At 41.4% G+C, this 27,244-nt stretch overlaps 2 protein-coding genes across 6 annotated transcripts in view; one reads left to right on the forward strand and one right to left on the reverse strand.

Moving 5' to 3' along the window:
- WHAMM (WASP homolog associated with actin, golgi membranes and microtubules) overlaps positions 1–11,265 on the reverse strand; it is a 51,390-nt gene extending 40,125 nt beyond the window's left edge. The window contains exon 1 of the mRNA XM_073996556.1: positions 11,157–11,265. The gene's annotated coding sequence lies outside the window, so the exon portion shown is untranslated. The remainder of the gene's footprint in view (positions 1–11,156) is intronic.
- FSD2 (fibronectin type III and SPRY domain containing 2) overlaps positions 1–27,244 on the forward strand; it is a 63,451-nt gene that overhangs the window by 16,391 nt on the left and 19,816 nt on the right. For 3 of the 5 annotated variants that reach the window (XR_012415279.1, XM_065548316.2, XM_015453196.3), the window contains exons 2-6: positions 16,206–16,925; positions 17,396–17,491; positions 20,979–21,209; positions 23,070–23,092; positions 24,449–24,570. Coding sequence is in view for 3 of the 5 variants with exons in the window: in XM_065548316.2 (XP_065404388.1) it covers positions 16,353–16,925; positions 17,396–17,491; positions 20,979–21,209; positions 23,070–23,092; positions 24,449–24,570 (1,045 nt within the window). In the remaining 2 variants the exon portion in view is untranslated. The remainder of the gene's footprint in view (positions 1–16,205; positions 16,926–17,395; positions 17,492–20,978; positions 21,210–23,069; positions 23,093–24,448; positions 24,571–27,244) is intronic. The other 2 variants (XR_012415280.1, XM_065548317.1) reach the window with 1 other exon arrangement.

Raw genomic sequence — 27,244 nt, forward strand, 5'->3', positions numbered from 1 at the left:
AAAAAGGAAAAGGGGAGAAAGAGAATAACAGCTAGCAGAGAAAGCTAGGTGGAAAGTTTATTTTTAGTCTGAGACAATGAATTAGTCATCTATTGTGACATAACAAATTATTTCAAAACTTGGCAGCTTAAAACAACAAATATTTATTCTCTTGAATGGTTTCTGATGGTCAAGAACCTGAGAACAGTTCGTCTGGGTGATTGTGGCTCAGGGTCTCTCATGAGGCCTGGTGACCACTTTCCCTTGGTCCTTCAGTATGTCTTATGCCCACAGCAATGCTACCAACTTCTTCGGCTCACCTGCCAGCCAACCTTGGTTCACCTGTGTTTCCATATGTTTTTCTTGCTTGTACAGCCACTGGGGACCAGCTCTGGCCAGGACAATTCTGTTTGCCATGATATGGGTTGAAATCACAACTTCTCCTGGGCCTGGTGGCTCACGCCTGTAATCCCAGCACTTTGGGAGGCCGAGGCAGGTGGATCATGAAGTCAGGAGTTTGAGACCAGCCTGGCCAACATGGTGAAACCTTGTCTCTACTAAAAAATACAAAAATTAGCTGGGCGTGGTTGTGGGAGCCTGTAATCCCAGCTACGCGGGAGGCTGAGGCAGGAAAATCGCTTGAAACCGGAAGGCGGAGGTTGCAGTGAGCAGAGATCGCACCACTGCACTCCCACCTGGGCAACAAGAGCAAAACTCTGTCTCAGAAAAAAAAAAAAGAAAAAGAAAAAGAAATCAAAACTTCTTCTATGACATTTGAACACCCTGTGAAGTTTATCCTGTGTTAGAGTTTTTCTCTCGGTCTTAGAGTATCCTTTAGTGTCCTCTTCATAATTACTTTCCTATCATAACTCTCCTATCATCTAACACTTTTTTTTTTTTGAGATGGAGTTACCATTACCCAGGCTGAAGTGAAGGAGTGCAATCTCAGCTAACTGCAATCTCCGTCTTTTGGGCTCAAGAGACCCTCCTGCCTCAGCCTCCTGAGTAGCTGGGATTACAGGCATGTGCCACCATGCCTGGCTAATTTTTTTGTATTTTTCGTAGAGATGGAGTTTCACCATATTGCCCAGGCTGGTCTCAAACTCCTGAGCTCAAACGATCTGCCCACCTCAGCCTCCTAAAGTGCTGGGATTACAGGCATGAGCCACTGCGCCTGGCCTAATACTCCTTTAGAGTGAACTGTCTTCCTCTAATATAGCCGTAAATGCCTATATTTAGTTCTGATAGACTTGTAGATGATAATCTTCTTCTAACCTCCGATTTATTATCCCACTAGGAAGCTGAGAATTGGAATGTTCATTATCAGGTTCTGGGGAGGATTTTCTTTGGGAGCGTGTTATATTATTTCATAGGAAATGCCATTTTGTTATACGGAAAAAAAACATCATAGCTTGAGCTCCTCCAAAAAAGTGTTGTAATTTAGAAATTCTTAGGAAGCTTGTCATAATGAATCAATAAAAAATTAATAACAATATAGCCAACTCTATGTTGTCTACAAGATACACATGTTAGATTCAAAAATACAAATAGATTGAAACTAAAAGGATAGAAAAAGATAAATCATGTAAACAGCAACCACAGGAAAGCTAGAGGGGCTGTACTGACATCAGAAAAAAATGGATTTAAAACAAAAAAGTGTTACTAGAGATAAAGAGGGATATGCTATCATTAGAAAAGAGCCAATCCATCAGAAAGATATGACAATTATATATGTATATGCACCTAACTACAGAGTACCAAAATATGTCAAACAAAAACTGACATAAATGAAGGTAGAAATGGAAACTCTAACAATAATAGTTGAAGACTTCAATACTCTGCTTTCAATAATGGGTAGAATGACTAAGCAGAAGATCAACAAGGAAATAGAAGACTTAAATAATACTGTAAACCAAATGGACCTAACAGACATCTATATAACACTCTACTCAACAATAGCAGAAGCAGAATACACATTCTTCCCAAATGCCTATGGAACGTTCTCTAAGATAGACCATATACTAGCCCATAAAACAAACCTCAATACATTTAAAAGGATAGAAATAATACAAAATATGTTTTCTTGTCGTAATGGAATGCAAATAGAAATCAACACAAAGAAAGTTGGAAAACTCACAAATATGTGGAAATTAAACAACACGTTCCTCAATAACCAATGGGTCAAAGAAGAAATCAAAATGGAAGTTAGAAAATACTTTGAGATGAATAGACATGAAGATAACATGAAAACTTGTGGGGTACAGCAAAAGCAGTGATTAGAGGAAAATTTATAGCCATAAATGCCTATATTTAACAAGAAGAAAGATCTCAAATCAATACATTTAAAAGCTGGAAAAAGAAGAGCAAACTAACAAAACAAGCAGAGGAAGGAAATAATAAGTATTAGAGTAGAAATTAATGAAATAAATAATAGAAAAACAATAGGGAAAATTAAAGAAACCAAAGCAGATTATTTGAAGTAATCAGCAAAATTGGCAAACCTCTAGTCAGAGGTTTGACCAAGAGAAAATGAGAGAAAACTCAAATTACTAGAATCAGAAATGAAAAAGGGGCATTACTACCAAGCATACAGAAATAAAAAAGATTGAAAAGAAATACCATGAACAACTGTATTAGAATAAATTAGATAATTTAAATGAAATAGACATTTCCTAGAAAGACACAAAGTCCCAAAACAGACCAAGGAAGAAATAGGCAATCTAAATAGGCCTAAGTAAAGAGATTAAATTAATAATTAAAAAACTAGCTTTTTCCAAAGTGAATTCAGGGCCCCGTTGCTACTTGTGCTATACTTTGACATACCTTTCCTTTCTTATTTTGTAAACTTCCTGGAAAGCCGTCTTCACTAAGTATCTCCTAGTCTCTCTATGTGTGGTTGGTAGTCATGGAAGTGACACATAAAGTAAGCCAGAAGTTCGGTGGAACGTGTGAGAAACTGTTTTGTGCTTTTATGGATGTCATACTTGACAATACATGTATAAGTTACATGAATTGATGCTAAATATATCTTCCATTTGAATTCCTTTTGGACAAAGTTATTTCTTGATGTGGAAAAAAAAAAAAAAAAACAACCCAGCCTGGCCAACATGGTGAAACCCCGTCTCTACTAAAAATACAAAAATTAGCCAGGTGTGGTGGCAGGTGCCTGTAATCCCAGCTACCTGGGATGCTGAGGCAGGAAAATCACGTGGACCTGGGAGGTGGAGGTTGCAGTTAGCCGAGATTGTGCCACTGCACTCCAGCCTGGGTGACAGAGTAAGACCCTGTCTCAAAAAAAAATTAATAATAATAGTAATAATAATACATCACCCACAAAGAAAAGCCTAGGACCAGGTGGCTTCACTGATGAATTCTGCCAAATGTTGAGAGAAGCATTAATAACAATTCTTTACATACTGTTCCAAAAAATAGAAGAACAGGAACACTTCTCAACTCATTCTATGAAACATATTACCCTGATACCAAAACCAGAGAAAGATATCACAAGAAAAAAAACCAAAACTACACGCCAGTATTTGTTAGGAATATTAATTCAAAATCCCTCAGCAAAATGCTAGCAAACTGAATCTAGTCACATATAACAAAAACTTAGGCCAGACACAGTGGCTAATGCCTGTAATCCCTCCTAAAAAACAATAACAAAAAAGAAAAATATTAAACATTATGACCAAGTGGGATTTATCCCAAATTTGGCAATGGATTATTAGACATGACATCAAAAGCACAAGCAGCAACAACAACAAAAAATAGATAAACTAGACTTCATCAAAATTAAAAACGTTTGTGCTTCAAGGGGCATCATCAAGAAAATAAAAGGACACCTCACCGAATAGAAGAAAAATATTTGTAATGTGTTGGGGTCCGTGCCGGGGGTGGTGGAGAATGAAAGAACACACAAAAGACAAAGACACACAGAGAACATGGCGGCCGCACTCAGAGCCTCCGCCTCACTTTATTTATACTCCATAAACCCCACGACAGCAGAAAGAATGCAATGCAAAACAAACTTTCTTTTCCCAGATGTAACCTTCTACTCAGTTCTTTGTTTCTATGCTCTTCCTTATCTGCCCGCCTTCTTGGCGCCTACGGGAGTTCATTAAAAGTTCAATTGGAGATACTGTCCTTGAGCCCTATCTATTCTCAGCATACTGTTTTCAAAGGCCCCTGCATTTCCCCCTTTTTGTTTTTGTTTTGCCTCAATCTTAAAAAGGTAGCCCATATTTGTTCCTGTGTTTTCTTTTGTTTTTGGAGGCAACGGAGGGAGCATCGAATCACCAAAAGAAGTAGACTCAATCCAAGTGCCCAAAGCAATATACTTCCAGAGATTGTAGAAATCCATGTCTTCATCTGGGTCCATGGGTTAAAGGCAGCAAGGTGCTGACCCAGCTCCTGAAGGGTTACAGTTCCGGACAACACATGTAATTGTTGTCGAAATGCTTCGGAAATGTTCTGAGCTCTTGGATGTCCAAACTAATATTTTTATGGCCTATTAATAATTTTTGGATTACGGTCCAATTTTGAGAGATGTTAAAAAGCACAGGCGTTACACAAAATTGAGTGGAGTTCCAATCACATTGTAATGTTATCCGAGTACTGAGGACAGTGAGCTGATCTCCAAGCCATGTCAAGGCTTGTTCCATGTTGTCCAATCTTTCAGCAAGTTGAGAATCAATGTTTCGTTGTTGAAGCCATAACCGGTGAGATTGCTCGTGCCATTGCTGCACAAATTCAGCATTTTGTATGCTTTGATGAAGAGCGAGCCCTGCTACGGCCGCAGTGGAGTCGATGGCGACAAGGCTCATCACCGAGGCAATTATAAGTCCAAGGGCACGGAGGGTTTGCTGGAGAGAAGTCCAAATATAAGTCTCAAGAGGTGATGCCCCCCATGGTCATGTAAGGTTAACAGGTAGCCAAATTTCCCTACGAGCCCTGAGGTTATAAATATCCTCAGTAAAGTTGTGCCACCAGGAATGATTGAGGCAAGACAAAAATGTACACGTATCTGTACAATTAACAATCCCCGTATCATTATCCCATGTCAAATTCCCTGCTAATAATAGGTAGGGCTTACGGACACAAGCAATAATATATCAGGAGGTATTTTGATATAACTGAATATGAAAGGAGTTATTCGGGTTAGAAAGATTAAGGGGCATATTCCCCACAAAAGTGCTAATGGCATCGCCTGCAACTAACAACTTCTAAAAATAACTCTGTACTTCAGGCCTCCTTCACGCCATACCAAGGTTTCATTACTGTTAGCAGCAATACTTTTATTTACCCAGTGTCATTTCAAAGGTATGTGACTAAATTTTGTTTGAAAATCACCGTGCACACTTCAATCAGTTATTTGCATCCCATTGTATTCTAATAAAATCCAGGGTTTAGTTCCCCGACATTGTTGTCACTCCAGCACCTCAATATTAGGAGAAACCTCTAGAATAGGACAAAAAAGTAAAGAACTAGGAATAGTTTCGTTACTATATACAGTATGATTATATTAAAAACTTCTAGTTACAATAATAACAGTATTAGCAGCCACATGACTATGATTATAACGAACAGCCCAAGCTTCATGCGATTTTCGGAGACAATGAGGACTATTTCCCATATATATTGGAAGTCCTTCCACTCCAAATTGGTATGTGCTGATTATAATTGCTGTTTCCCGTTCTATGTTGTCCTTGTCCATATAGGGGGACGGCATCCAAGTAATGTTATGGGTGAAAACCTTAATTTCTGCCTCCTCCCAGGCGACTCCCTGATACAAGGGTGGAAAGGGAATATAAGTCCAATATTCATACAAAGCCTCACTAAGAGAAATAAGTCCCCCGCCGAGGCACATCTAACAAAGGAAGAAATGCATGCTGAATCCAGTTTTCTTTTCAACAGGGTTTCAATCATCTTGTAGGAAACCACTCAGGTCCGCTCCCTGTAAGGACAAGAGCATAGCCCCGTCCCTGTTTTAGAACTTGCCCTTGAACATACTTACCTTCTTCATTAGGATACCAAACCTTTAAACTGTCAGCGGGGACTATCACCGAGGGAGTTGAGGAAAGATGGGTTACGACAGCAGAGTCTTGCAACTGTCTCCATTGATTCAAAAAAATTAAGGTAAAAAGAACCTTCAAAATCTGGTTTCAAAATCTGGTTTCTGGGGGGCTCATTTCCCCCTTTTTGTTTTGTTTTAATAGTTAAGTTTTTAAAGTTAAATTTGCGCGCTCAATGATGGCTTGACCTTGACTGTTGCCCGGGATACCGGTGATATGTTGAATATTGTATTGCTGTAAGAAAACTTGTAATTTATGAGAGACATAAGCAGAGGCATTATCAGTTTTAAGTATAAGAGGAATGCCCATGATGGCGAAACAAACTAAGAGATGAGTAATAACAGAAATGAGAAAAGGTATCAATGGTATGATGAACATTTTAATCGTCCAAAAGAAGGGACATCTCGTGGATTAACCCCAGGATGGAAGGATGGAATGCTCAAAGGAGCACAGGAAGGACAAGCTCGAATAAGAGAACGAGCTTGTTTATGAGTTAAATGAAACCATCGTTGAAGGCCAGAACTATTAGTGTGATGTAGAGTATATTTTTGTTCTGCAGCATGTAGGTGGCCAATTAAAAGCAAATCAATCTGAGTATTACCATGAACTAATGGTCCAGAAAGTTGAGAATGAGAACGAAGATGAGTGATGAATAAAGGAGCTCAACGTTGGCTCAAAGTAAAGGATAACAAAGAAAAGAATTTCTGAAGAGAAGAAGTAGCACAAAGAGGTAAAGTGGCCTGAGAAATATAAGAAGTAACATAAACGGCGTACTGAGAATCACTAACAATGTTACAACCAGTAGTAGGGAAATCAAGTAAGACCATGAGAATAGCAAACAATTCTCCCTATTGCACCGAGGGATAAGGATAAACTGTAACTCAAGATTGATGAAGCTTCTTGCCAAGAATCAGAAGTTGCAAGAAGATAAGTGATCTGACTATGAGTGAATTGAGAGATAATTAAGGAAGGATCTCCTCCCCAAAGTTGTCCACAGTGATGCTGTCCTTTGATGATCAGTTCAGCTAAACGATCAATATAAGTAGCCAAGCGTTTAGATATTTTATTAGACAAAAAGATCCATTTTAGTGGTCGACTAGTTTGATGAATCATTCCTGTGGGAGAAGGTAAAGTATGAAATAAACAAAAGGAAGGGCCTTTTGAAGTTGCTCTTCAACAAGCTGGAGTTCCTGTAAAGCCAAAGGAGTTAAATGGCGTGAGTTGTCCAAGTGACTGTCTCCTTCTAGAATAGAAAAAAGATGTTATAACTGATATGTTGGTATTCCTAAAACAGGACGCATCCAATTAATGTCTCCTAGAAACTTTTGAAAATAATTTAATGTTTTTAAATGATCACGTCGAATTTGAATTTTTGGGGGTCGAATATTTTGTGCCCCCAAGGTATAACCTAAATATTGAATAAGAAAATCCAGTTAAATTTTTTCTGTGGCCATATTAAGTGAGTAGAAAGAAAGCTGAGTTTGTAATGATACAAAAGCATCTTGCTGCTTTTCTCTGGTTTTAACTTTGTGGGATAAGGGCAGGATTAGGAAGACCAGGCTGTAAACTTTCCCTAGGTTTAATGTAAACATTTATAGTTTTAAGACAAGACAAAGACGGGAATTCCATGCAGAAATACATGGCTTTATATTCCTCTCGGCCATTTGTTTTTTGACTTACTCTTTTAGAGTCCTAAGTATTTCTTTAAATAATGGTCACTGTTTCACCTAAATAGGAGTGGTGGCTATGAGTTTAAAGGATTGTAGCCCATTTTGAACATCATATTTTTGGCAGCTGAGGAAATATGAGGAATGTTTAAAAAAGCAGCAAATTGTTGTGAAAGATCTTGTTCCCAAAAATTAATATTGATAGGAACAATATAAAAATAAAAAAAAAAACACTTGACCTTGTTGACCTTTAGGACCGACACAGGTTAAAGGTTCTACGTCTTGATAAATCACAGAAGCAGCACCCAAGCCAGTGAGTATAACTGAAACTTGTCTTTTTTCCCATTGTATAGGCCACTAATTTAAACAAATAATAGACATATTCACCCCCATATCAATTAACCCTTTAAAAACTATTCCATTAATATGCAATGAACATAAGGGCTTTTGATTAGAAACTAAAGTTTCCCAAAAAACAGTTTTTTTCTGTGCTACCAAATCCTCCCTATTGAGAATACGTTCCCCTGCCTCTAGGCGTATAAATTGTGAAACTTGTACCATAATAAGAATTTTATTAGTAACATCAAGATCAATTATTTCTGGAATCATCATTAACTTCTGTATAGCACTGTTGTTTTGACCTAACAAAAGTCCTACATGTCCTTTTGGCAAAGGGTCACACACTCTAATAGCTAATTTATATACTCCTCTATTAGGAGACAAAGTATAAGGCTGAGTAATAGCTAAGTCAGCAGCGGCGCTCTGCTTAGTTGCCGCATAAAGCTGAGAAACTGGGGTAAGGTGTGGGATCCTTAAGGAGGACTTGAATTTATTCCTTAATGTTGTAGGCCATTGCTCACTGAATATTGTAGTAGACTTGTATTGTAATTGTTGGGGCCCCAAGCCTGTGGGCCCCGACTCCCGTTTCCCAGGAGAGGAGACAGTAAATTTCCACTTTTATCAGTTTTGGAACGACATTTATTTGTCCAATGTCGACCTTTACCACAATATTTGTACACCTCTGAAGGCAGCTTTCTGCCTTGAGGGATAAAAGTGTTCAATTTTTATGACATTCTTTTTTGAAATGTCTAGGTTTACCACACTGAAAGCAAACACCTTGTTTGTTATTTCCTTTTAAGGCTTTAGACAAAGCTCCAGCAAATAATTGAGCATGATAAATAGCCCCTCCAACACTAACACAAGTTTTAATATATTTATCTAAATTGGCCCCATTGGCCTTTAACGATTTTAACAATTTTTAACAGTCAGCATAAGCATTTTTAAAAGACAATGTTTGTAACAAAATTTTTGAAGCAAGGCCAGCACCCACAATTTTGAAGACAGCATCCTGAAGACGGGCTACGAAATATAGATATGGTTCATTTGTGCCCTATAAAATCTTCACAGAGGAAAGGGAACATTTTCCTGTTATCTCTACCTTATTTCAGGCCCTTAAAAACAAAGTCTTGATTTGAGTAAGGGCAACATCATCTAGACCAGCCTGAGCATTAAGAGTAGCATATTGGCCGGGCGCGGTGGCTCAAGCCTGTAATCCCAGCACTTTGGGAGGCCGAGGCGGGTGGATCACGAGGTCAGGAGATCGAGACCATCTTGGCTAACATGGTGAAACCCCGTCTCTACTAAAAATACAAAAAACTAGCCGGGCGTGGTGGCGGGCGCCTGTAGTCTCAGCTACTTGGGAGGCTGAGGCGGGAGAATGGCGTGAACCCGGGAGGCGGAGCTTGCAGTGAGCCGAGATCACGCCACTGCACTCCAGCCTGGGAGACACAGCGAGACTCCGTCTCAAAAAAAAAAAAAAAAAAAAAAAAGAGTAGCATATTGGCCCGTGCCTGTGAGTTGTTCCTCAGTGGGTCCAGGGGGATCACACATAACATTTTTCCTAGCCTATACATGTGCCTTGTTCATTTACCAGCTGTGCAATTGTAACCACTGAGAACGATCAAGAAAAGCCTTCGCCAAAGTCTTCCAGTCTATAGGAATTATCAAATTTTCTGATGAAAAATATCAAGAAGACCAAGGATAAAAGGAGATTGAGGTCCATAGTTAGAAATGGCAGCTTTCATTTCTTTTTAAAAATTTAATTTGTAAGGCATTAAATTGGACATTATTGCCACCATTTGAAAACTGAGCATTAGGAGCAAAAGAAGCACAAATAATTGGAAACAGATCCAGCTCCTTAAATTTTTTTTTAATTAAAAGTATATATAATATATAATAATACTCATATCCCCAAATATAAAGAATCCCAACATATTAATAGGAAAAGGTAAATAACCCAACCAAAAGTAGCAGAACAAAGAAATGACAATAAACCTATATGTCTAACATCATTACTCACTAGGAAATATGTATATTAATACCAAATTGAGAATCATTACATACACAATACAATGGTTAAAATTTAAAAACACAGAAAATATCAAGAGGTAGTTAATGTGTTAAGCAACTCGAATACTCAACTTCTGTTTGGAGTGTAAATTGGTGGAACCTATGCACCCCTATAACATAACAATTTCCTAGCTGGGGTTATTAATACTATATTAATATTAATAGTTAATATTAATGTGCTTATTTATTAACTATTGAAATACTCATAATATTTTAACAAACAACAAGATATACATATACACTGGTTTTGACATATTAACAGGTGTTTAGTATAAATTTAAAGTATGTCTGATGTGAACAGGGCTTCAACTTTGCCAAACAAAGGTAAAGATAAGGAAGCCGGGGGGTTGGAGGCACTGGAAAATCCTCTTTTAACAGGGCAGAAGGAAAAGAAACAGGGAAAGCTCGCAAAGGTGAATTAGAAGAATATATCTGTAATATTTGTTGAAGCATTTCCATAATACTCTGCATGTCACAATTTCCCTTAGAAGAAGGAAGAGCTGGCTTTTTCTCTTCTCCCCCTTTTGCTACCCCCCTATCCTCTGTTATCCTGGCACAAATGGGCTCCATTTCAGATTTATTTATTTATTTATTTATTTATTTTTTCCAAATCCTCAGATACCTTTCCTCCTGTGGCTACATTACCACACTCTGAATCAGTCTCAAGTAACTCTAATGTCTGAGTGATAGAGTCACACAAGGTCCACAATTTTAGAGGCATAATATCCCCTAACTGGAGAGCTCTAAGCAGAGTTTTTACTACCTGTAACCATTCTCTGCGATTCAGCTGCACTTTAGTCTGATACTGAAACCAGTAACAATGTTGTTCAACATGGGCAAACAATCACTTCAAAGTCTTTTTCTTTCACTTCTACTCCTATAGACAGCAATAGTCCTTGAAACAGCCGTAAATATTCTGAGGCCAGAGAGATGGAATTCCCCATAATGAAAGTTTAAGAAGGTTCCCCTTAACAATATCTGGGCCTTACCCGCCCCTAGGGGGTTCCCCTTCTTGTTCTCCCCTACTCACCCGTGCTGACCCTGCTCGCTGCGCCACTTGTTGGGGTCCGTGCCGGGGGTGGTGGAGAATGAAAGAACACACAAAAGACAAAGACACACAGAGAACATGGCGGCCGCACTCAGAGCCTCCGCCTCACTTTATTTATACTCCATAAACCCCACGTCAGCAGAAAGAATGCAATGCAAAACAAACTTTCTTTTCCCAGATGTAACCTTCTACTCAGTTCTTTGTTTCTATGCTCTTCCTTATCTGCCCGCCTTCTTGGCGCCTACGGGAGTTCATTAAAAGTTCAATTGGAGATACTGTCCTTGAGCCCTATCTATTCTCAGCATACTGTTTTCAAAGGCCCCTGCAGTAATGTACATACCTGACAGTGGACTAGAATCCAGAATACATAAAGAACTCTTAGAGCTCAATAACAAAAAGGCAAATAACCCAATTTAAAGATGGGCAAAAGATTCAGAGAGGTGTTTCTTCAAAGCAGGTATACAAATGGCCAATAAATATATGAAAGATAACTGACATCATTATTCATCAGGGACATGCAAATCAAAACCACAATGAGATACCATTTCATAACCACTAGGATGACTGTAATCAAACAGTCAGATAATAACAAGTGCTGACAAGAATGTGGAGAAATCAGAGCTTTCCTACACTGCTGGCAGGAATGTAAAATGGTATAGACAATTTGGAAAATAGTTTGGTGGTTTTTCAGAAAGTTAAACATAAGTTACCATTTGACCCAGTGATTGCACTCTGAGGTGTTTACTCACTCCTAGGTATATACCTACAAGAGATGAAAACATATTCACACAAAAACTTGTACACAAATGTCTTTAGCAGCATTATTTAAAATAGCCAAAAGGTAGAAACAACCCAAATGAAATGGGAAACCACCTGAATCAACTGATGCATGGACAAACAAAATATGGTATATCCATACAACGGAATATTTTTCCAGTGCTAAAAAGGGAATGAAATACTGATACATGCTACGACATGGATGAACCTTGAAAACAGTATGCTCAGTGAGAGAAGCAGTTACAAAAGATCATATACTATATTATTCCATTTATAGGAAATGTCCAAACAGGAAAATCAATAGAGACAGAAAGTAGATTAGTTGTTGCTTAGGGATAGGAGAGATGGGGGAATGCTGGTGGTGATAGCTAAAGGGTACAGTGCTTCTTTTTGAGATGATAAAAATGCTCTAAAATTACGGCCGGGCACAGTGGCTCACTCCTGTAATCCCAGCATTTTGGGAGGCTGAGGTGGGAGGATCCCTTGAACTCAGGAGTTCAAGACCATCCTGGGCAACATGGCATGACCCTGTCTCTAAAAAAAAACAATTCAAAAGTTAGCCAGGCATGGCAGCACGTGCCTGTAGTCCCAGCTACTTGGGAGGCTGAGGTGGGAGGATCCCCTGAGCCCAGGAGGCAGAGGTTGCAGTGAGCCAAGATGGTGCCACTGCACTCCAGCCTGGGTGACAGAGGGAGACCATGTCTCAAAAAATTTTTTTAAATTTAAAAATATATGCTGTGAAATTGACTGTGGTGATCACCACATATATGTGTGAGTATACTAAAAACCACTACATTATACACTTTTAGCAGGTGAATTGTATGGTATATGTATTATGCCTCAATAAAACTGTTACAAACAAGAATTAATAAAACACAATGGGCTGGGCGCGGTGGCTCACGCCTGTAATCCCAGTACTTTGGGAGTCCGAGGCAGACGGATCATGAGGTCAGGAGATCGAGACCCTCCTGGCTAACATGGTGAAACCCTGTCTCTACTAAAAATACAAAAAAAAAATTAGCTGGGCATGGTGGCGGGTGCCTGCAGTCCCAGCTACTCAGGAGGCTGAGGCAGGAGAATGGCATGAACTCGGAAGGCGAAGTGAGCAGAGATTGCGCAACTGCACTCCAGCCTGGGCAACAGAGCGAGACTCCGTCTCAAACACACACAGACACACACACACACACACACACACACAAATGGCAGCTCTGTGCCAGAAAGAAAGCATGGACTTTGGAGTCCAACAGACTGTGTTAATCTGGTTCTCCAAGAAGCAGGAACAATATGCAAAAGAATTTTATTAGAGGAAACACCTATGTGAGCGATAAAATGGGGAGGCAGCTAGGAAAGGCTGGGAGAACTGCCAGACCATGATGCAAGTCTGACCCTGGCTGAAGGAGAGGAAGAGGGAAGGTTCAGTGAAGATTCAGGCAAGTATCCTAGACTACCATGCAGTCTAAGAAAGCCTTGGTGAGGCTGTCAGGGAATCCTCCAGCCAACTCCCCTGGCCATCAGAGAAGTGTGTTGTTGTTGTTGTTGTTGTTGTTGTCGTTGTTTGAGACGGAGTCTCGCTCTATTATCCAGGCTGGAGTGCAGTGATGCAGTCACGGCTCACTGCAACCTCCGCCTCCCTGGTTCAAGCAATTCTTCTGCCTCAGCCTCCCAAGTAGCTGGGATTACAGGCACCTGCCACCATGACTGGCTAATTTTTTGTGTTTTTAGTAGAGACTGGGTTTCACCACGTTGGTCAGGCTGGTCTCAAACTCCTGACCTCATGATCCGCCCGCCTCCGAAAGTGCTGGGGTTACAGGCGACCAGCCTTCTGTTTGCTATGTTGCCCAGGCTGGTCTTGAACTCCTGGGCTCAAGTGATCTTCCCATCTCAGCCTCCTGAGTAACTGGAACTAAAGAAGGGCTCAGAGGAGTTTTGTATCAACCAGAAATGGATCTGCCTTAGAATCCCTGGCTGTGCTTGTCACTGGATGGCAGATGTTTGTGGCAAGCTTGCTATGCAGCAATGAACTTCAGGGGGCAACTGAAACCTCCAGTCAATTACACTCCCTGTAGTTGGATATCTGTGAAGCACAGTTGCATAACTGCCACACCGATTAAGGCTCAAATCCCAGTTCAACAATATACTAACTGTGTGGCCTTGCACAAGATACCCTCCCTGAGACACAGTTGACTCATCTACAAAATGGGGATGATAGTAGTACCTGCCACATAGGGTCGATGTGAGAATAATGTATATATAAACTGCCTAACACAGAAAAGGCATACAATAAGTGTTCAAGAAGTAGTAGCTATTACTAATATTGTATTTACTACTACTATTGTTATTATTATATCCTTCTAGACTTTATGTACTTCATTAAAATAGTGGACATCATATTCTACATATAATGGGTGTTCTGTTTATTTTGCTTAACATCATATTGTATATCTTTTTCCAAGTTACCATTTGCTCTCCATAAACATTTTGAGGGCTGTTTTGTAGTCTATGTAGTATACATACCTGAGCTTACTTAGCCCTTCTCTTAATCATTAAACCTTTCCCCCAAAAAACAGTTTTTGCTACTTAAAACAATTCTGTAGTGGACATTTTTACATAAAATAATTTTTTTCTTTGTATTTGGGATTTTTCCTCAAGGTTCCAGAATAGGATTACTAGGTTAGAGAGAGTGTGGACAGGCTAGAGAGCTGTATGTATGAACACATTTTTTTTTTTTTTTAGACAGAGTCTTGCTCTGTCGCCCAGGCTGGAGTACATTGGTGCAATCATGGCTCACTGCTTCAGCCTCCCAAGTAGCTGGAACTACAGACACGCACCACCACACCTGGCAAATTCTTAAATTTTTTGTAGACATGGGGTTTCACTATGTTGCCTAGGCTGGTCTCAAACTCCTGGCCTCAAGCAATCCTCCTGCCTCACCCTCCCAAAGTGCTGGGATTATAGGCATGAGTCACCACACCCAGCTGAGAGTGTGAACATTTTTAAGGTTCCTGACCCAGGTTGCCAAGCTTGCTCTTCAGAAAAATGGGGCCAGTTTACATTCCAGCCGGCAGCATATGAGAGTGCTCACTTCACTGTCGCCTTATCCAGCCGGGGTTATCACTTTTGACATTTTTAAATATTTTCTAACTGAAAAGGCAAAACAGCCTCTACTTATTTGTTCTGTCCCCTTTTTTTTTTTTTTTTTTGAGACAGGGTCTTGCTCTGTCACCCAGGCTGGAGTGCAGTGGTGTGATTTAGGTTCACTGCAACCTCCACACCCCCCCGCTCAAGTGATCCTCCCACCTCAGCCTCCCAAGTAGCTGGGACGACAGGTGCACACCACTATGCCTGGCTTTTTTTTTTTTTTTTTTTTTTGTATTTTTGGTAGAGACAGGGTCTTGCCATATTGCCCAGGATGATCTCGAACTCTTGAGCTCAAGCAATCCATTCGCCTCAGCCTCCCAAAATACTGGGATTACAGGCATGAGCCACCATGCCAGGCCTGTTCTGTTACTTTTAAGTACAGTTTTTTTTCCAAATGTTTTTGTGCAGATGCTATCATATACAAAAGTAATTGTTTTGTGAATTGTCTGTGCACATTCATCTATTAAGATGCCACTTTTTCAATTAATTAATACAATTTCAAAATAATAGACTGGGCGCAGTGGTTCACGCCTGTAATCCCAGGACTTTGGGAGGCTGAGGTGGGTGGATAACCTGAGGTCGGGAGTTCCAACATGGTGAAAACCCATCTCTACCAAAAATACAAAAGTTAGCTGGGTGTGGTGGCACATACCTGTAATCCCAGCTACTTGGGAGGTTGAGGCACAAGAATTGCTTGCACCCTGGAGGCAGAGGCTGCAGTCAGCCGAGATCACGCCACTGCACTCCAGCCTGTGCGACGGAGTGAGACTCCATCTCAAAAATAAATTAATAACAATAATAATAATAATAATAATTGCCTGACATGCTTCCCACTATTTTGCCTTTTAAGTTTTTTTTTTAATGTGTAAGAAGGGAAGTATTTTGTCAGACATACCTATTAGACATTTGTTTTGTAATTTCTTTTGTCTCTTTTAACCTTACAAAGCCCATCCTCCCATAGAAAACAAATTTTTTTTACAGATGGTTCAAAGTGAAACCACAACTGAGCTACACAGATAATTTTTTAAAGTTTTGTATGAGTAGAGCCCAATCTAATGATCATCTGCTGCAATGCCCTTTTCCAGAACTGATTTTCCTCCTCCTTTTGTGTTCCAGGGCCCAGATATTCACTATTAAGTGTCCAGGAAGGATCTTTCTTATATAAAGGTGCTTCTGAGGACTTCCAGAGTTACAGTGGAGGAGGAATCAGGGCAGGAATTGGGGCTGGACAGGTCTACTCCCAAGGATTTCCACTTTTACCACATGGACCTGCATGACTCTGAAGACAGACTGCAGCTCTTTCCAGAAGAGAATACTAGGATGAGGAAAGAAGTAGTCCAAGCTGAAATGGCCAATGAGTCAAGAGGAGCAGGGGATGGTAAGGCTCAAAGAGACCTTCAAGAGGAAGTGGATGAACTTGTCCACTTATATGGACTTGAAGATGATCATGAATTAAGGGATGAGTTTGTTGATGAAAACATGCCCAGAACAGGGGTTTCAGAATATCCTCCTTATGTGATGAAGAGGAGAGACCCAGCCAGGGAGCAGAGAGACTGGAGACCTAGTGGAGAGACAGTGGAGGCTGAGGACCTCGGCTTTGGAGGGTGGGGCTCGGCAGGCCAGTGCCAGGACTTGCGGGAAGCCTATAGGTACACACACGGCCGTGCCAGCGAGGAGTATGAATGCTATGTCATCCCCGAGGAAGAGGATGAAGAAGAAGCTGCTGATGTCTTCTGTGTCACTTGTAAGACTCCAATAAGAGCTTTTCAGAAGGTTTTTGATGAACATAAGGAGCATGAAGTGATCCCACTCAATGAAGCACTGGAAAGTGCCAAGGTAAATAGGTCTCCTTGGTTCTTCTCTGTCTTGACATTGCTTTGGTATCTCAAGTACATATGCAGGAAATACATCTAAAATGCCTTCTAGGGCCGGGCGCGGTGGCTCAAGCCTGTAATCCTAGCACTTTGGGAGGCCAAAACGGGCAGATCACGAGGTCAGGAGATCGAGACCATCCTGGCTAACACGGTGAAACCCTGTCTCTACTAAAAAATACAAAAAACTAGCCGGGCGAGGTGGCGGGCGCCTGTAGTCCCAGCTACTTGGGAGGCTGAGGCAGGAGAATGGCGTAAACCCGGGAGGCGGAGCTTGCAGTGAGCTGAGATCCGGCCACTGCACTCCAGCCTGGGCGACAGAGCGAGACTCTGTCTCAAAAAATAAATAAATAAATAAAATAAAATAAAATGCCTTCTACAAGAGCGAGAGAAGATATAACATTAATACCTTCTTTGTGATCCTCTGTTGGATAGGATGAAATTCACAAAAACATGTATAAATTGGAAAAGCAGATAATCCAGATGGAAAACTTTGCAAATCACTTGGAGGAGGTTTTCATCACTGTGGAGGTAAGACCATACTCGAAGACCTCATCAGACTCACATTGCTTCCATCAATGGCTAGGTCAAGCAGCTGTTGCTGGTATGAGCTACAGAACCTGTTTTCTTAGAATGTGAGGGGTCACCACTGCCCCTCTCCCCTCCCTTCTTTCCCTGACCTCCCATAGCACCCAGGCATGGATGTCATGGAACCGATTACCTGTCAGCATTCCTTACGGAACTATAAGCTCTTGGTGTGAAAGCTGGGTCGTCTGTCTCAATATCTCTAGTCCTACTACATGGTATATTTCAGAGCAGGCATTTTATACATGTTTGTTGCATTAGTAAACAAGGTAGAAATTTCCCAACACAATCCCTCTCCTTCACTCGCTTCATTTTCTCCTAATCCCCTGTTACCCAAGTCACCAATTGTATGTGATTTAGACCCTTATTTGAATTCTTTTTTCGATGTATACTGTTTTCATTATTCAACTTGATAGACCCTTATTCTAACAAAGATGACTTCACGGTGGCATCATCCAGTGAAGTCCCTCATTTGAGCCCAGGCGGTGAAGAGGGGACATCTTTTTTTTGCCCTTGTGTTTTGGGTTGTTTTTCTTTTTATTTGTTTTGGACCTCTTTTTGGGGGTAGAAGGTCTTACTGAGAATCCCTGGGTTGCTGTCTGGTGCATTGGCTGAGAAACCAGAAACAGTGGAGTTCCATGTTGCTTCCTTGGTTTTGGGAGTTGTTAATTTTAGGCTTTTGGGGGTACCTATAATGTTGACTATATAAAGTCAGGTGTAGACTGTGAAACACTTTTTTATTGTTCTAAGAGGCAAAATACCCACTTCTGCCAACGATTGCTACTCAAACAAATGAATATTTTTAGCTCTGCATGCATTTAAAAAATAAATTTATGGCTGGACGCAGTGGCTCATGCCTGTAATCCCAGTGCTTTAGGAGGTCAAGGTGGGCAGATCACCTGAGGTTAGGAGTTCGACCAGCCTGGCCAACATGGTGAAACCCCATCTCTACTACTAATAAAAAATTAGCTGGGCGTGGTGGCATGTGCCTGTAGTTCCAGCTACTTGAGAGGCTGAGGCAGGAGAATTGCTGGAACCTGGGAGGTGGAAGTTGCAGTGAGCCTAGATCACACCACTGCACTCCAGCCTGGGCAACAGAGCGAGACTCCATCTCAAATAAATAAATAAATAAATAAATAAATAAATAAATTTGTGTATTGCCTTTGTCTAGTTAGCAATTTCCAGACTTTCCTGAGAGATCAGTAAAAGCTTAGAATTCTAGGATTGAAAAGGAGTTTCCATCCTTTAACAGCCCCTCTCCCTCCCAATCTTGACATGGGTAAGGATGTGAGCCTTGATCCAGATGTCAAGATGACTGAGATAGAAGGTGTGGCTCTGTAACTTCTGCCCACTAGTCATATTGGCCCCTAGAGACACAGAAGAAGACTAGTTCCTTTTTCATGGTTCAGCCTTGACAAGGCATTGCAGGATACCCATTCCATTGTTGATAAATATTATTTTCCTCAGCTGTTATCTATTTCTCATAAGATTAATAAGTTTCAATGCCTGTCACCAAACATGCCACAGTCCCCTGTGTGTGACCTAGTAGATACATGGTACACCACTGTGATGCCAGAGCTCAACCCAACCTTCCAGATGAGGTCAACCAGGACTGAGGAGCTCAGGACTTGCCCTCTCTCTTCTCTTCATGTGGATGCACTACTTCTATTAATGCAGCCTCGGATGGTACCAACAGGAGGATCTCATATGAATCAACGAAGCCCCAGGCCCATTTCCCATGAAGCTAGACCTTTTCCACCCCCAGTCTTACAAGGGAGGAGAGCTATTGCACTAATCTTCCATGGAAGACACAGAGAGGGGGCAAACCCTTCCACTGCCAAGCATAGGGTGGTGGTAGGAGGGGGTAAGTGTACAACATCCAAGACAAAACTTCTTACATTGGCTGGGCACAGTGGGTCACACCTGTAATTTCAGCATTTTGGGAGGCCAAGGTGGGCGGATCACTTGAGGTCAGGAGTTTGAGACCAGCCTAGCCAAGATGGTGAAACCCCATCTCTCCTAAAGATACAAAAAAAAAAAAAAAAATTAGTTGAGCATGGGGGCGGGTGCCTGCAATCCCAGCTACTTGGGAGGCTGAGACAGGAGAATCACTTGAACCAAGGAGGCAGAGGTTACAGTGAGCTGAGATCACTCCACTGCACTCCAACCTGGGCAACAAAACAAGGCTCCATCAAACAAACAAACAAACAAAAAAACTTCTTACACGCTGCTCTGCCAGCTTACTCTCAGATCAAAGTCCCTTCATCCTCAGTGAGGACCCCAAGGCCATCCTTTCATACTCAACACTGGGAAGTTCATCGGTTGCCTTTCTCTCTCTTGCACCATTCTGAGCAAGTCCTATGCACATAGCAGGTGTTCAGTAATTACTCCCTGAATGATTGATAAGATCCTCTTCCTTGGAAATGTCCCCATCACCTGATGAGGATGACATCCATTAGAGCTTGCAGAGCTCTGGGGACAATATAAGCAATATATAGTCTATTAATATTAATATTAGTATTTCTCATCTACTGTGCTCCTGGATTAATATTGTCAGAACCCTCCCTTTGCCCTCCTGCAACTTCTCATCTGTAAGCAGTGCTGCCAGGTCACAACCCTTGTTCCCCCTTTGCCTTCGTCTCTCCCCTAGTTGATATGATCCTTGTTGATTTAATCTTGGTGTTTGTATGATCCAAGCACAAGGGAGTGAAGAGGAGCCTCATGAGATGTTAAGAGCTCAGGAGGGAATGGTAGATGGGAATCTCTCAGGGAAAATATTCCCACATTAAGGTCCAATATCAGGCAGAATCATCACTGATAATCTCCCTGGTCACTTGTCATGGTGATATAAGGTAGTTGAAACTGGAAGTGGATTGCAAAATTCTGCCAGGAGAGAAAGCAGTGCTTTTGTTTAGATTATTCCTGGGGTCTAGGCTGGAGACAACTGTGTTCCAGCACCTTCAGCTTCCATTCCAACATCCTGACAAGAGATGAGAGGACAAAGTAGAGGAACTAAAATAGTTCCGATAGGCACACATTTTCATTGCTCTAATGACATGACTCTAATCCGGCTGGGTGCGGTGGCTCACTCCTGTAATCCCAACACTTTGGGAGGCTGAGGCAGGCGGATCACTTGAGGTCAGGAGTTCAAGACCAACCTGGCCAATATGGTGAAACCCCATCTCTACTAAAAATACAAAAATTAGCCGGGTGTGGTGATGCACACCTGTAATCCCACCTACTCAGGAGCCTGAGGCAGGAGAATCACTTTAACCTGGGGGGGCGGAGGTTGCAATTAGCCAAGATCGCACTACTGCACTCCAGCCTGGGCAACACTGCGCGACTCTGTCTCAAAAAAAAAAAAAAAAAAAAAAAAAAATTAATCAACACACTACATGCGCTGAAGTGATGACTGAGGTCAACTGTCTTGCAGGAGAATTTTGGAAAACAAGAACAAAACTTTGAGTCACATTACAACGAGATCTTGGAAACACTTGCTCAAAAATATGAGGAAAAAATACAAGCTCTAGGGGAGAAAAAGAAAGAGAAGCTGGAAGCCTTATATGGACAACTGGTCAGCTGTGGAGAAAACCTAGATACCTGCAAAGAACTGATGGAAACAATAGAAGAGATGTGTCACGAGGAGAAGGTGGATTTCATAAAGGTCAGTAATGAAACGAAATGAAATAATGAATATAAAGAAAAGAGATGGAATGATAAACGGAAACGACAGTTATGGCTGAGGTAAGCTAGGTTGTCCTCTTTCCTCCTGGAGGCATTGGAATCGACTTTTATGGCCAGCATCCATTTGATTCCATTGGATGATTGTGATGGGGAGGCTGTGGCCCAATCTCTCTGCATGGCTTCCACATGAGTGGCCAGGCAGACTCACAGCAGCGGACTCTCTCCCTCCCCCAGTGCGGAGGCAGCACCAGTCTTTGTTCCTCTGTTCTAGTCACCCAGATACTTGTCCCCTCATCCTGGAGCTGAGCTGAGCAAAAACCGTGCTCTAAGAGTTTTCTAGCCACCTCAGATGGCCTCTTGGAGCTCTGGGGAGAAAGTTGTCAAGACTCAAAAGGCACCTTAAATTTCCCAGTTACAAGTGTAGCAATTAAAAATCTTACCTCACAAACTCAGACATGCAAAAAAAAAAAAAATCCATTTCGTAATTTTCTTGAAATCAAATTAAATCTTACCCAACCCTCTACATGGCTGGGCTGTGGGAATTTCAATTTCAATCAGAACCGGGGTCCCCTTTCTTCACAAGGTGCCACAGGAGTAGGAGGAAGATTTGGTGTTCAGGGTGTGGGGGAGGGGCCTTTGGCCTCCAGTGCTTCCTGGTTGCTAAGTGTGGCCCCCACATTGTCCAAGCATACAGTTGCTCCTCAAAGCCCAACCATGCCTCCCTCCTGCTGTGCTAGGGGTGAGGGACCAGTGAATGAAGCTGGAGAGCAATTTGGCAGGCACTGCAAGAAACATCAATGCTCATTGGGCCCACCATATGCAGAACGTGGAGAAAGTGATAAACATGAAGGTGGGCTTCTCACTGTTATGTATGATGGTGAAAAATTGGAAACAACAAAACATTCAACAAAAGAAGAACCATTAAGTAAATGATGGCATTTCCATTCATTAACTGTTCACAATTAACTGTTATACAAGTGTTCAAGTTGATGGCCCAAAAGACCATTTATAACATGGAAAGTGCTCACATAGTGTGGGTTGTTTGTTGTTGGTTTTTCTTTTTGTTGGTTTTTCACATAGTGTGGGTTGTTTGTTGTTGCTCTGCTGCTTGGGCTGGAGGACAGTGGTATGATCATAGCTCAATGCAACCTTGAACTCCTGGGCTCAGATGACCCTCCTGCCTCAGCCTCCCAAGGAGCTGGGACCACAGGCACGTGACAATGTTAATGCGGAAAAGCAGTACTGTGGTATGGAAGAAAATGCACAGAAATAAGGGTGGTTTTGTTAGGGTATGGGATACAGCTGGGCTTTTTAACTTTTTCCTAATTTCCAAGTTTTCTTCTATGTTTATGTTATTATATGTTATGTATAGTTATATCAATTGTTATATAACTATCCTATATATGTAAGATGTAACAATATGTATTATTAAATATATAGTTATATCTATCTACATATTTATAACAATATGTTGGTAAAAGAAACTTATTTCCGGCCAGGCGCGGTGGCTGACGCCTGTAATCCTAGCACTTTGGGAGGCCGAGTTGGGCAAATCACAAGGTCAGGAGTTCGAGACCAGCCTGGCCAATATGGCAAAACCCTGTCTCTACTAAAAATACAAAAATTAGCTGAGTGTGGTGGCGCGTGCCTGTAATCTCAGCTACTTGGGAGGCTGAGGCAGGAGAATCCCTTGAATCTGGGAGGTGGAGGATGCAGTGAGCCAAGATTGCACCATTGCACTCCAGCCTAGGCGACAGAGCGAGACTCCATTTAAAAAAGAAAAAGAAAAAAGAAATGTATTTCCAAAATCAACTTAATATTTTCTCCTTTTCCTTTTTAGGATGCAGTGGCTATGGCTGACAGGTAATACATTTATTCTAATATGTATTTCTTTTTTCTACTTTTTCAACTTTAGATATCCAAATAGACTCAGTTCCATTTGGTTATATGGTTCCAGTTTCAGCTTTTGTGTCAATCCTGAGTAAATTAGCACTGGCTTTGGACTGATGGTGTATGGTCGCTAGGAGTATCTAGTATTGAATCTCAGGATCTCAGGGCTAGCAGGGAGCGTATATGGTGAGGCTCAGTCAACAAGCCTGTGAGCAGCTCTCCTCCACAAGCCCCTCATTTCACCAGGAAGAACTGAGATCTGTGGAGTACCCCCAACATCCCCCTGCTATGCCTGGACCCAGACTATCCAGTTGCAGAAAGCATGCACATTTTAGAGTCAGACAGATAGGAGTTGAAATCCTGCTACCCTCATGACCTTGGGCAAATCCAATCAGTCCAGGAGCCACCTTATCTACAAATGAGGATAGCTTTGTGAGAATCAAATAAAATAAACGTCCATAAAGCAACATGAACACAGAAGTTTCATAATGTAAGGGTTAAGTGCAGTGATTTTTGCAAAGATGGAACTGGTTTCAATTTTTTTTTTTTTTTTTTGAGACAGAGTTTTGTTCTTGTTGCCCAGGCTGGAGTGCAATGGCGCGGTCTCAGCTCACTGCAACCTCTGCCTCCCAGGGGCAAGTGAGTCTCCTGCCTCAGCCTCCCAACTAGCTGGGATTACAGGTGTCCCCACCATCCTGGCTAATTTTTTTATATTTTTAGTAGAGATGGAGTTTCACCATGTTGGCCAGGCTGGTCTCGAACTCCTGACCTCAGGTGCTCTGCCTGCCTTGGCCTCCCAAAGTGCTGGGATTACAGGTATGAGCTACCATGCCTGGCCCTGGTTTCACATTCTGCCTGTGCCATTTACAAACCTTGTGACTGCCAGGAAGCAGATACAAGGAGACCCAGAGTCCCATGAGCAGTAACTTGAGGGCACCTGACCATGTGGAGAAGCCCGGGGAGTCTGGACCCTCGGTACATCTTGGGCCTGGAGTGACTTGAGAGTGGGAACTCCCAGGTTAGCACCTAAGAGATCTTCCAGAGGGTGTGGTTCTGGATCTTGTTGGCAGATCGCCCCCACCAACCCTCTGACATGGCCTTACCCTTTTTCCTCTCCCTCAAAGGCACAAACCAATCCCACCCATCCCCAGTGATGACCTCTAGGTCAATCTCCAAAAATGATGGTAGATGGCAGCCAGCAGCTGTTTGTAACTAAATGAAAGTTCAGCAAAGAGCCCCTCTTCATTTATGACAGTGACTCAGCACTATAGATATACACTAAGGAGAATGCCCCTCCATTCTAGTCAGTGTGTCTTTTTATACCAACAGACTCGGGAAATTCCTGAAAGCAAAAACAGACGTGGAAATCTCTGCACAGCCTGAGTTTGAAGACCAGACCTTGGATTTCTCTGATGTGGAGCAGCTGATGGGCTCCATTAACACCATTCCAGGTGCTCACCTGTGTGTGTACTTCATGGCAAGCTCAGACTACCCAGAGCTTTTTTTCTTTCTTGTGATGAGAACACTTAACATGAGATCTATCCTCTTAACAAATTTTAAAGTGTACAATACAATATTGTTAAGTACAGGTACTGTGTTGTACAGCACACCTCTAGAACTTACTCATCTTGCATAACTAATCTTTGTATCCATTGAGCAACAATTCCCCATTTCCCCTTCCCCCAAGCCCCTGGCAACCACCATTCCGTTCTCTGCTTCTAAGAGTTTGACTGTTTTATATACCGCATGTAAGTGGAATCACGGAGTATCTGTCCTTCTGTGACTGGCTAATGTCACTTAGCATAATGTCCTCAGGGTTCATCCATGTTGTCACAAATGGTAAAACTTCCTTCTTTGTTAAGGCTAAATAATATTCCATATGTATACACACACACACTTTTTAAAATCCATCCATCTATTGATGGACATTGAGGTTGTTTCCATATCTTGGTTATTGTGAATAACGAATGCTGCAATGAACGTGGAACATAGGTATCTTTGAGATCTTTATTTCAGTTCTGATGAATACATACCCAGAAGTGGTATTAGTAGATCATATAGTAGTTCTGATATATATATAAATATTTTCAGAGACAGGGTATTGCTATGTTGCCCAGGCTGGCCTCAAATTCCTGGGCTCACATGATCTTCCCACCTCAGCCTCCTGAGTAGTTAGGACTACAGGTACACACCACCACAACCAAATTATTTTTAATTTTTTGTGGAACCACCATACTGTTTTCCATTGTGGCTGCATGATTTTATATTCACACCAATAGTATATAAGGGTTCCAGTTCTCCACGGTCTCACCATTTGTTACCTTTCACTTTTTTTTTTTAAATTGAGATAGAGTCTTGCTCTGTCGCCCAAGCTGCAGTACATGGCATGATCTTGGCTCACTAAAACCTCTGCCTCCCGGGTTCAGGTGATTCTCCAGCCTCAGCCTCCCGAGTAGCTGGGATTATAGGCACCCGCCATCATGCCCCGCTAATTTTTTGTATTTTTAGTAGAGATGGGGTTTCACCATGTTGGCCAGGCTGGTCTTGAACTCCTGACCTCAAATGATCCGACCACCTTAGCTTCCCAAAGTGCTGGGATTACAGGCCTGAGCCACCACGCTCAGCCTCCTTTCACTTTTTGACAATATCATCCTAACAGGTATGAGGTGATATCTTGTTGTGGTTTTGATATGCATTTCCCTGATGACTAGAGATATTGAGTACTCTTTCATATACAAGGTGACTATTTATATGTCTTCTTGGGGAAATATCTATTTAAGTCTTTTGCCCATTTTTTAATTGGTTTGGTTTTTTGCTATTTAATTGCAGAAGATTCTTATTTTTTTATATACTAGTCTCTTATCAGATAAATAATTTGCAAATATTTTCTTCTATTCTGTAGGTTGTTTCTTCACTCTGTTAATGGTTTATTTTGCTATGCAAAAGATATTTTAGTATGATGTAGTGCCATTTACCTATTTTTTGTTTTGTTGCTTGTGCTTTTGGTATCAAATTCAAGAAATCGTTGCCAAGACCAATATCAAGAAGCTATTCACCTGTATTTTCTTTAAGGAGTTTTACAGTTTCAGGGTTTTACATTTAAGTCTTTAATAATCTATTTTGAGTTTACTTTTGTTCTGGTGTAAGATAGGGATCAAATTTCATTCTTTTGCATGTGGATATAGTTTTCCAAATGCCATTTGTTGAAGACATTATCCTTTCCCCATTGTGTGCTCTTGTCACCCTTAGAAAGATCATTTGGATGGGTTTATTACTGGGCTCTCGATTCTGTTTCATTGGTCTATGTGTCTGTCCTTATGCCTGTACCATACTGTCTCAATTACTGTAGCTTTGTAATATATTTTGAAATCAGAATTTGTGATGCCTCTAGCTTTGTCTTTACCAAGATAGCTTTAGCTACTTGGGTTCTTTTGTGGTTCCATATGAATTTGGGGATTTTTTTTTTATTTCTGTAAAAACTGCTGTTGGGGCCGGGCGTGGTGGCTCATGCTTGTAATCCCAGCACTTTGGGAGGCCGTGGTGGGCAGATCACAAGATCAGGAGATCAAGACCATCCCGGCTAACACGGTGAAACCCTGTCTCTACTAAAAATACAAAAAATTAGCTGGGCGTGGTGGTGGGTGCCTGTAGTCCCAGCTACTCAGGAGGCTGAGGTAGGAGAATAGTGTGAACCTGGGAGGTGGAGCTTGCAGTGAGCCGAGATCGCACCACTGCACTCCACCCTGGGCAAGAGCGAGACTCCGTCTCAAAAACAAAAACAAAAACAAAAACAAACAAAAAAACTGCTGTTGGGATTTTGATAAGGATTGCCTTGAATCTGTAGATCATTTGGCATAATATGGACATTTTAACAATCTTAATTCTTCCAATCTATAATGCAGGATACCTTTCCCTTTTTTGTGTGTCTGCTTCAATTTCTTTCATCAGTGTTTTATAGTTTTCAGTATACAAGTCTTTTTTTTTTTTTAGACAGAGTCTCCCTCTGCTCCAGGCTAGATCACATGTTAGGCCACAAAACAAGCCTTAACAAATGTAAGAAGAATGAAATTGTATCAAGTATCTTTTATTGTTATTATCATTACTATTTTGAGATAGGGTTTTGCT

Source organism: Macaca fascicularis, chromosome 7 (assembly GCF_037993035.2).
Source record: "Macaca fascicularis isolate 582-1 chromosome 7, T2T-MFA8v1.1".
Lineage (NCBI taxonomy): Eukaryota > Metazoa > Chordata > Mammalia > Primates > Cercopithecidae > Macaca > Macaca fascicularis.